This window comes from Spermophilus citellus (genome assembly GCF_964194105.1).
Source record: "Spermophilus citellus genome assembly, contig: SCAFFOLD_298, whole genome shotgun sequence".
NCBI classification, from domain to species: domain Eukaryota; kingdom Metazoa; phylum Chordata; class Mammalia; order Rodentia; family Sciuridae; genus Spermophilus; species Spermophilus citellus.
This window is the reverse complement of record NW_027673066.1, coordinates 1-11,817: the sequence shown is the minus strand read 5'-3', so window position 1 is coordinate 11,817 and position 11,817 is coordinate 1. Positions and strand designations below refer to the sequence as shown.

Sequence of the window (11,817 nt, the reverse complement as noted above, 5' to 3'; positions counted from 1 at the left end):
AGATTTTTAAACTTTTAAATATTACATCATATAACATGAGTGTATAGAAAACAATATAATACACCCCAGTGTATCCCTTACCTCCTTAAATTCAAAATGAAAACTTTGTCATATCGATTTCAGTTCTTATTTTAGAAAGAATTAATATATTCAAATAAAACAGAAGTTTTTTCTCAATCTTTTGGCGATATATATATATATATATATATATATATATATATATATATATATATATCTTTTTTTAATTCCGTACATATGTGTCTGAATCTGATAACAATCTATGGTCCTATATGTTTGACAAAACACATGAGACCCTATCAACATGATCTTTTTATAATTTGTTATTTTTTCTCTGTCAATAATGTTTCAAGATTCATTGATGCATAGAGACAGATTTTACATTATTAATTCTTTTATGAGCGTCTTTTCTATAACTACATTACTGTTTTCCATTCCTCTACCCATGGTCATATTAGTTCCTTGCCAGGTTTTGTCCTGACCAAGTAGCCTCACTGAAAAAAAAAATTGAAAACACTTCCCTATGATACACATCCAGACAGCACGTATCTTTAACAGATGAAATTTCAAGATATCCTTCAAAGCGGCTGCAGCAGCTTCCACACCTGCAGTAGTAGAGGAGTGATTGTCTCGCACATGTTCACTGCTGCATGCTGTTACAGACTCAAGAAATCTCCACTAGTCTGTTGGAATCATCACTCCTTTAATTATGATTTTTCTCTTTTCTAGTGTAGCTAAGCATCTTTCCAGCATCATTTTTAACTTTTTCTTCTACCAAAACAATTAAGATCAACTTTACATCTGAATGGAAAACATTTTTTAAGTCTTGGTAATAAGAAAAGTCAGATCATCAATGCTCTGTTCTGGATACTCAGATTCACCATATTTTTCACTAATTGTTGCTGATTTCGGCGAGCAGAGGCAGGTTTTTAAACAATCTTAGAGAACCAATGTCCAAATTGCCTCTCTTCTCTACCCCACAGCTTGGTCAAGACACTTCTTTTTTCTATGAATGTTTGCATTCTAACAATCCCCGCCCCTCATACATTAAAAATGAGTCCTGAGTACTGAAAGAAATAATTTAGAAATCAAATATTCATGATTTAGAATAAATGCAAAATTCATACCAATGAGATATATTTGTCTATGTCTCAAATTAGTAAAAAAATAATAATGATTCAGTATTCATGGGTGAAATAACCACTGTATATTGTAAGACAAATTATACAAACTTCCTCTAGAACCATCTGGTAATATCTAAGATAAGCTTTAATAATTTGCATGCCCCTATGAAAAAAGAAACTTCATTTATGGGAATATATCCCAAGGAAATAATTGGGCAATTATGCAAAGATTCACAATTATGCAAAGAATGTTAAGAATGTCAAGCATAATTTATACAAGTTATCTCTTATGTCCAATAATATGAGTATAAACACAATCTGTACGAACCAACAATGGATACTATAAATGCAAAATGACTACATAAAATATTCTTTAATGGTACAGACAGATATTCACATTAAATGAGATGAAAATGGCAAGCTACAAAACTGCCTTCATTTGTTGTATTAAAAATGCATTCGTGGGGCTAGGGTTGTAGCTCAGCAGTAGAGCACTCGCCTAGCACATAAATAGATAGATAGATAGATAGATAGATAGATAGATAAAGGTATCGTGTCCAACTACAACTAAAAAAAATTTTTTTTAATGCATTTGAGCCAGGTGTGGTGGCACATTCCTGTAATCCCAGCAGTTTAGGAGGTTGAGGCAGTAGGATCACGAGTTCAAAACCAGCCTCAGTAACTTACCAGGGAACTGAACAACTCTGTGAGCTCCTGCCTCTAGGAAAAATACCAAAAGGGGGCTGTAGATGTGGCTCAGTGGTTAAGCACCCCTTCATTCAATCTCTGATACCCCCAAAAAATGCATTTATAAAGACTGTTAGCTAAATGTTAATAAATCATTATCTCTAGGTAGTAGGATTACAAATAATTTTTTTCTTGTTGTTAATCTGAATTTTTTAAGTTCTATACACTCAATATTTATAGAATAGATATATAGATATCTTTAAAAAGTCAAAGACTCTAGGACTACAGTAGGACACAGAAGGTTACCTCTTTTTCATCCCCAGCCAGGCCCTCTGAGAGAGGAGCATAGAGGATCAGGTATCCTGTGGCCCCAGGAACTGCATCCCATCTGACACGCAAACTGTTTTCGGTCACATCATATAGTTCAAGGTCAGAAGCCATGGGTAAAGCAACTGCAAGAGGAGATTCATTTTAATGTTCAGCTATTTATAAGTATCCTTGAGAAAAATGGAATAACCAAGAAATAAGGTTGGCCATGTTGAAGCAGGAGGCAGAACGGGATAAGTTGCAAGCTCCTAGCTTAATGCTAACGACAAACATGAAATGTTGTTTTCAAATATAATTCTATATCCTTCAAAATGTGGCCCTGCCTACTTTTCTCACCACGCTGGCAAACTCAAAACTTTGCTTACACTTGCAAACTTTTGTTGATGTGTCTACAGCACTTCATTGCATCAGTGTGCTTATATGTCCTTGGTTTGCATGCCCACCCCTTACTAGACTAAAACATCCTCGAGAGCAAGGATGGCCACTCAAATATTTTTGCAAAGTTGAGGCATAACACCCACCTATAGATTCTTGTCAGCTATAAATCCAAAAATGTATAGAGAATGATTACCATAGTGCCTGGAATATTGTTCTTTGTGTTCTTTAAATTCTTATTGCTCCATCAGAGGTAGATATTCTTAGACAAAATTTTCAGAGTGTCTGTCATGTAGTAGAAATTCATTATTTGAAATTATTAAAAGAATGGTTGATCTTTTTAAAAACAATATCTCTTCCCATCATTCTTCCCATGAGTTATGTATCTTGTGTGTGTTGTTTATATGTGTGATCATGGTCATAGTATTCAGAATCTGGTTATGACCATGATATGAACAATAAAGAAAGATGCAACATAATTTTCTTGGTAGTCTACTGGACAGAAGAGCCACAGAACTCTCACTCTACTTCTACTGACATATTCTAACACAGTTCCTGGTTCTTAAGAGCCATTTGTTTAATAAATAAATGAGTATTTCTGCACCCTTTACCACCAAGGTTGCTCTTTCCTAAACATTCCAGAGAGTTATAACACCCATTTCCATATGTGGCACTGAAAATCAGCAGCTACATCATGGGACCTGTACCACAATTGGCATGAGAACTATTTTCTATGAATTTGCCTTAGGATATATACCAGTGCAACCTGAGCAGCCTGATGTAGGAAGTCCACCTAAGCAGTGCTGGCCAAGTGAGAAGTGGTGTAGGATTAAATACATACGTGTGGTTTCAGTTCCTCTCAGGCCTTCACTAGCAGTGTGAGCATATATTGCAAATACCGCTGCTTGATATTCAGTCAAAGACATCAAATTTTTCAACACTGTGGAAGATAAACTTCCATCCACCACCACCTGTTTGAAGAACAGTTTGAGAGTTTAAGGAATGAGAGTATGGGATATCTCACATGCAGAACTACAACCCAAAAGGCAAAAGTTTCCCCAGCAAGAAACATTTCATTGGCTATTTTATTATTTGTAACACATCCTCCTTACTCTTATGGCCACCAACTCTCCTTAAATTACCACATAAAGTGAAGCATCTTTTATGGAATGTGGCCAAAGTCATTTGTTAGTTCTTATCTAATGGAAATTGTGTCATTCCTGAGATAATCATTATCCTACTCATATCCACTACATAATAGGAGACAAATTATTTTTTTCCTTGGAAATTTAGAAAGCATCTGAAAGGTTTATTAGTCATGAAAAAGATAGAATGATTGGAAGCACTCTGGTTGTTTTTTTGTCCAAATGATTTACTTCTTATTTTTAATACTTGAAAGGAAAAAAAAAATTGCAAATCCTGCCATAACAATAATAATACAGAAGAAAATTATGAAACTTGCCGAGGTCAATCAGAGGTTAGAACAACAAAAGGAAATGGGGATTTCACCATGTTTTAATTAATTCCCTGTGAACAGCAGTATCAAAAGTAGGGATTGGGAAGGACCCAATCATCTGGCAAAAGGTGCTCTCTTCTGTGTTGGCCAACCCCTGAAAAATGCTGGCCACAGCTGTTTTATTATGACTTTTTAATTGCACTGATCTCTACAAACGTTTAGGAAATTCCAAATCCTGGAGGACTTGTCCATCATATCACCTCATAATTTGAAACACAAAGACTTCACTAGGACAGAAATCTCATTACTCCCAAGTAGGAAAAAAATGAATGAATATCAAAAGAGGTGCTGGCCTGATAATTGGCCCCTAATAAGTTTTACTTTAGAACTCACTAGCTTTAAGAAGAAGAATAAGCTAAGTTAGATCAGTCCTGAGAGTTATTTGATAGAGGGATAAGAGAAGAAGATGGAACCACCATAATTCAGAGAGATGGGAGAACAATGTAGACACATGGAAATGTATTTCAAAGGATTCAAAATATTCGTGACAGAATCATCTTTCAGATCATGGGTCTTGTTCTCATTATTATAGAAGACTTCAGAGAACTAAAAGTATAGCTTAAAAATACTGTTTCCTTCTTACCTCTTGTGGTTTTCCACCTCTGGTGGGATAATACACAACTCTGTATTTTTCCACTTTTCCTGGGGCATGAGTCCAGTTAACCATAAAGCTTCTGGCTGTGACTTCAGAAGTAATCAACTCCGTAGGTGGCCCAATGGTGGTGAGGGCTGAGGCTAAAGCAAAGAAATATATCAAATAAACCATTTTCCCAAAGTTATCCTTGTAAGCCTAACAAATTTCATTAGTCAGAAATGACTATTGCTTTTGTACTACCTCTTAGATTTTTTATCTCTAGATAAGTTGATGTAATTATTAATGTCTGCAATAGTTCAAACATTTTAGTATCCATTAGATACTATGCACAATGCTAGGTTCTGAGGGTACAAACTTAAATAAGACATAGTCCTTGACTCCCAGGAATATTCTTAAAGACATTTAAGAGTATTATTAATGAACAATAAAAAAGAGCATTAATTGAGCATGTGTGCAATCTAAAGGTATCCTTCTGAGTTCTTCATAAGTATTATCTCATTTCATTCTGAGTAGTTACTAATATAATTCACATTTTGTAGGTGAGAAAACCAAGGCACAAGAAAGAATGAATTTGATGAAGGTCTCACTAGGAGTATGTCTCAAAGCTCAGATTGGTATCTGGGCTTCCTGGAGCATTTGGTTTTTAGAATAAGATGATACAGCCTCAATCATAAAGGCTTAAAGAAATGTCTGGTATAAAAACTTAAAAAGGGGCTGGGGATGTGGCTCAAGCGGTAGCGCGCTCGCCTGGCATGCGTGCGGCCCGGGTTCGATCCTCAGCACCACATACCAACAAAGATGTTGTGTCCGCCGAGAACTAAAAAATAAATATTAAAAATTCTCTCTCTCTTTCTCTCCTCTCTCACTCTCTCTTTAAAAAAAAACTTAAAAAGAAGAAAAAGCAACTAATATATACCAAATGCTTACTCTGAGTCAAAATACTAGGTAAGCATTTTGTGCATGTTATATACCTGTTAAAACAAATAGTTCTATAAAGACTTTGGACATGTAAAATTCAAATGGAGAAAGAATAAAAGGTGAAAACAAGAATAACAAGTTTGAGTTTTAGGATTTCTCTACCTTTAAGAGCACTTACCCAAGGGACTTTAATAATCACAAAAATTTTGAACATTAACTATGACCAGGAACTGTATCGCATGCTTTCTCATCAACCACATGTAGAGTTCTTTTGTGTGCATGAGAAGCTGGGATCTAAAGTAGTCTTACTCTGAAGCCCAGAGAAGTTTGTTCAGGATCCTAATGCTTAGATACCGAACTCAATCCTAAGAGATCTGGCCCAGAGAAAAGGGGATGACAGGCAAGAGAAGGACATGAGCCAAATAGAATCATGTCACATTCCTGTATACAACAGAGGCAGGAAACAAAACCAGACTCTTAAAATAAGACTTCAACATTGGCCCCTCTTCCAGATCACATAAGCCAGGTACAACCTGCAGACCAATGATATCATGATGGGCGAATGTTAAAAATCCATGATGAATTTGTTCCTGGGAAGACAAAGCAGATGTAATTTTCTCTATTCCTCCTTCTGAGTATAACTTAAAATTCTGAAAATTATATGAGAGACAAGCAGAAGAAGACACTGAAATTAAAGGAAAGGTAGGAAGCAGGGGGCAGGGAGATTGCAGGACTCAAGTGATATCCCCAGGGTGAGTTTCCTGCTTTCTTTTTTGCTCATATATTCCAGACATGGAACTAAAGTATCTAGCAACCCCAAAACATCAAAAGATAAAGACAAAAGAAAGATGTTGCAACAAAGCCTGCTTTCTCTAGTGAGAGGACCTGAAAAAGTCAGCTTCCCAAGACAGAAAATTTTTAGGCATTAACTAGTCCTGAAAACACTACAGAAAAAGCTGTGTCCACACCATCCATGACAGCAAAGATTAAATGGGGAGTCAGTGCTTCTACCCTTTCTTTGCTATAATCAACATCACCTCATCCCCGCACCCCAGTTAAGGTGGTCCATGGAGTAATAAATCCTTTCTACCACCCCCCTACCTGTGATATCAGTGGAGACCACATAAAGAGCCTGCCTCGTCTTCTAACCAGGGCCACCTCTTCACTCTGGGAGGGTGTCAGGGACGACCTAGTGGTGACTCAGAGCTTTCACCACTGTTCAGCAGTAAGGAGGTCACTTCCACAGCAGTGTTGATGGAAGCCACCCAGGGACAAATAATGAGGGACTCCTGCTCCTCTACTAGGGTGGCATTAGTGGAAGGCTAGTAAATAGCTTCTTCTTCTAAGATGTTAAAGGAGACCTAGTCAAGAACCTGGACTTCTACTCCTACCTAGCAAAAGTGAAGCAGTGCCCCTACCTCCCTTGCCAGAGCAGTACCAGAGGAAACCAGACAAATCAGAGTCCAGTCATCAGAGGACAATTCAATGAACAATTACAAACAGCTGAAACACATGAAAAAATTAAAACTCTCAACAAAGAAATAGAAAATCTTAGTAAAAAGTAAATAATATGAAAAGGAACCAAGTTGAAATTTTGGAAATAAAAAAAATGTAACAACCAACATTTTTATAAAAAGTTAATGAACTCAACAGCAGCATAAACTTGATTGATAGAATTACCTGATCTGAATAAGAGAAGAAAAGTAGACTTAAAAAATTAACAGAGCCTTAAAGAGATGTGGGACTATAATGAAATACCTACTCATATCAGATTCCCAAAGGAAAAGAGAATGAAGTCCGGGCTGAAAAAGCACTTGAAGAAATAAGGCATCTTCAAGGCCCCTAATTTGACAAATCACACAAACTCTAGATTCAAGAAAATGAGTATATCACCCCCAAACAAGACAGACACACAGAAACTCATACTAAGATATACTATAATAAAACTTTGAAAAACTAAACTCAAAGAAAAAAAATCTTATAAGTAATGAGAGAGAAACGAGACCTTTCCTAGAAAAGGAGAACCATTTCAATGACAGATTTCTCATGAGAAGCCAGAAGGAAGAGGCACAACACTTTTCACGTGTTGAGAGAAAAGAACTTTCCAACCAGACCTCTATATTGAGCAAAAATATCTGAAATTAGGGGAAAACCAAGGCATTCTCATATGGGGGAAATTTAAGAGAATTTATCACCACCAGACATATCCTTAAAGAAAGTTGTCTAAACAAAAAGAAAATTATTTAAAAAGAAGAAAACCTAGATCCTCACGATGAAAGTAAAAATACCAGAAAGTATAAAAATAAGGAAGTATGATACATTTTACTTCTCTTGGGTTTTCTAAATTATGTTTGATGGTTGAAGCAGAAAATATAAAATTTCCGATGTGGTTCTCTATATATACATAAATATTTAAGACAATTACATGATACACAGACATGGTGATAAAGGGACTTGAAAACAGGCAAGGTTTCTACACCTATACCATCAAAATAAGAAAGGAAACAGAAATTACTATAGTACCTTGAGACATCAAAGTAATAATAAGAGAATACTCTGAAGAACACACACATTAATCCTACAAGCCTGATGAAATGGATTAACTCTTTGAAAATCAGAAAATTTCTTCCTACAATTGAGAATCAGGCAAAGGTGTTTACTTACAACTGTTATATTCAATCAGTATGAGAAATTATAGCAAATGCAATAAGGCAAGAAAAGGAAATAAAATTTATAGAGATCAAAGGAAATAAAAATTATGGCAAATAAATTTCCATCTTTGCAGATGATATTATACATAGAAACTCTCTAAAATCTAGAGAAAATCTTCTAGACTGCTTAACAAGTACAAATCAGAAGATCATAGCATAAAAAAATCAACTTTATTTCTCCTTATAATCAATGAACATGAGGACACTGAAATTAAAAATACAATCAAAGGGGCTGGGGTTGTGGCTCAATTGGTAGACCATTTGCCTTGCACATATGAGGCACTGGGTTCAATCCTCAGCACCACATAAAAACAAATAAATAAAATAAAGGAATTGTGTCTGTCTACAACTGAAAACAAAATTTAAAAATACAACCAAAATCACCCAAATAAAATTAAATACTTAAGTGGAATTCTAACAAAACCTGTATAGGATATAAGTATATGAGACACATAAGTCCTGAAAATTATAAAAAGCTGATGAAAGAAATCAAGAATGTCTAATAAAGAGACACAAATGTATTCATTGATTAGATGACTCAACAAGGTAAAAATGATTCTTCTCCCCATATAGATATTTGGTAATTGATATTTGATAATTGATTATTGATTTATTGTAATTCCTATCAAAATCTCAGTAAGATTTTTATAAGGATTATTCTAATAACTAATGGGAAGGCAAAGGAATCAGAAGAGTAAAAATGGTTTTTAAAAAGAATAATCAAGTAGGAGAACTCAATTCTACCCAATTTCAAGACTTACTATGTAGCAATAATAATTCAAGATGGTATTGGAAGAGGGTTAGACAAGTAGATTTAGTGCACCAGACCAGAGAACTCTGAAATAAACCCACATAAATTATTCCTACCTGATCTCTGACACACAAAAAAAATTATTCAACTTGAAAATGGACAAAAGACATGAAGAAACATTTTACCAATGAAAACAAATGAATTACAGTAGATGGGGTAGAGAGAGAAGAAGGGAGGGGAGGGCAGGGGGGATAGTAGGGGATAGGAAAGGTAGCAGAATACAACAATTACTAATAGGGCATTATGCAAAATTGTGGATGTGTAACCGACGTGACTCTGCAATCTGCATTTGGGGTAAAATTGGGGGTTCATAACCCACTTCAATCTAATGTATGAAGTATGATATGTCAAGAGCTTTGTAAAGTTGTGAACAACCAATAAAAAAAATAAAAATAAATTGAATACTAAACTTAAAAAAAAAACAAAAAAACAAAAAAAAAAGAAAACATACACATGAAGAAATAAGTATGTGAAAAGATGTTCTTTAGCCATGAGGGAAATGAAAATTAAAACCATAGTGTTGCATCTCTCCACACCTGTCAGAAGAGCTAAATTTCAAAAAGTAGTAGCAATAACAAATGTTGTGATGATGCACAGAAACTGGGTCACTTATATGCTGCTAGTGGGAGCGAAAAATGCTACAGCTACTCTGGAAATAGTTTGGCAGTTTCTTAATGAAAACTATGTTACTAGGAAATGATCCAACCATCATACTCCTGGGCATTATTCCAGAGAAACAAAAACTTACATTCATTCGAGAAACCAACACACAAGTAAACAAACACAATGTGTTCATGGATTGGATGAGTCACAAACACATACACAAACATTCACAGCAGCTTTATTCACAGTAGCCAAAAGCTGGAAAGAATCCAGATATCCTTCAATGTGAGAACGATTAAACAAATTGTGACACATCCATACCAGGGAATATGACACTGCAATAAAAAGGAAAGGGTTGTTGACACATGTAATGACTTGGAGGAATTTCTGGGGAATTATTCTGCATGGGGAAAAAATGTGCCTAAAGATTATATATTGCATAATTTCACTCACATAATTTTTGAAATAAAAGAAAATTAGAGATGGGGAACAATTTGGGGGGAAAGAGTTTGGGAAGGATGTTAGTCAGGGTGGTTATAAATGGGTAACAGGAGCCACAGTTGCAGTGATGGAAATGTTCTGTACCTAGACTGTACCACCGCTTGTGATATGGGAGCTATAGTTTTTGTAAGATGCTACCATTGGGGGAAACTGGTAAAGAATGCACTCTCTGTGTAGTATTTTTTACAATTGGATATGAATGCACAATTATCACAAGACTTAAAGTTTAATTTTAAAAACATGATGGTAAAAAAAAAATTAATTTTAAAACCATGGTGTTCTAAATGGAACACTATGGAGAAAAAAGAAATCTAGTGGTCAAAGCAGCCCTCTATCAGCCCTACAACGTTTGTCACGATGCTCCTCGTCTACTCTGATGAGTTAGGACCAAAAGGAGCCTTAAGAACCTTGAAATTAGGAATAGTGAGGGTTTTTATAGTCCGGCATAGACTTTGTGCTTGATGACACTCACATCCCTGGGACTGTGCTCTGTCACCCACTTGCCTTTAATTTCCCGGTCCTGTTCTTCCACCCTGGAACACACGGTCCTCGTCAGGCTCTCCACCACCGTGTGCATCAGATCGAATTCGGCAACGTTGTACACGTGCATGCTGTCCGGTTCCGAGGCGATTTCCTGCAGCTCGTTCAGGTCAGCGTTTTTCACCCCTGGCATGGAGCACAACAGGGACAATGGTGACCTTCATGTCTCATTGGAAAGAGCAACTGCAGGGGGCTTGGCTTGACCCAGGCTGTTCATTTTGATAAATAATGAAAATTTTTATTTTAAATTAAAACACGTGCATGCTGGGTGTGGTGTTGCACACCTGCAGTCCCTGCTATTCAGGAGGCTGAGGTGGAAAATTCTCTTGAGCCCAGGAGTTTGAGGCCAGCCTGGACAATGTAGGGAGTTCACATCTCAAAGGGATGGATGAGCCCACTGTGGTGGCACAGGCCTGTAATCCCAGTGACTCAAGAAGCTGAGACAGGAGGATCAGGAGTTCAAAGCCAACCTCAGCAAAAGCGAGGCGTTAAGCAACTCAATGAGACCCTGTCTCTAAATAAAATACAAATAGGGCTGGTGATATGACTCAGTGGTCAAGTGCCTCTGAGTTGGATCTCCAAAACTCCACTCCCCGCCATCCCTGCTTGCCAAAAAAAAAAAAAATCACATTTATCAAAGGAAATGAATGATTAAATAAATACATAATAAATATACACATGAAAAAAATGAAAAATATAAATCTTCTATGTCATAACAGGAAATAATAGCTTTGATTCTCTAGAATGTATATAGAAAGAAAATAAACAAGAAAGGGCCAAAGTAAGAATATGGATTGTTAACAAAATGAAAGCTATTATGTGCCTGTGTCCTGACAAATGGCAACTGGGACTCCTATCTCCGGTCCCGACTGGTTACACTTCCCGTGCTGATAGACTTGCAGGCTTAGAGTCGGTCAAAAGCATCTGCTACTTTAAAGAGACATATTTCATGTCAGATTGTTATTTAAAAGTCAGCTTCCGAAGCCTTTTTTTTAAATGATTAGATAGTAATTTTGCTCAGTACATCCTAACAGGAAGATCATTTAATGAAACTAACCTCTGCTTTCATGAATACTGCAGAAGCAACAGTA

The 11,817-nt window shown here is 36.1% G+C and overlaps 1 protein-coding gene across 1 annotated transcript; it reads right to left on the bottom strand.

Moving 5' to 3' along the window:
* Positions 1-2,111: 2,111 nt before the first annotated feature.
* On the bottom strand, positions 2,112-10,859 carry LOC308640173 (collagen alpha-1(XIV) chain-like; the record flags this gene model as incomplete). The annotated part of the gene is made up of 4 exons (XM_081312180.1): positions 2,112-2,281; positions 3,373-3,502; positions 4,631-4,782; positions 10,691-10,859. 4 exons carry the CDS (start codon positions 10,857-10,859, stop codon positions 2,112-2,114), a joined length of 621 nt encoding a protein of 206 aa, XP_081168306.1.
* Positions 10,860-11,817: the final 958 nt, after the last annotated feature.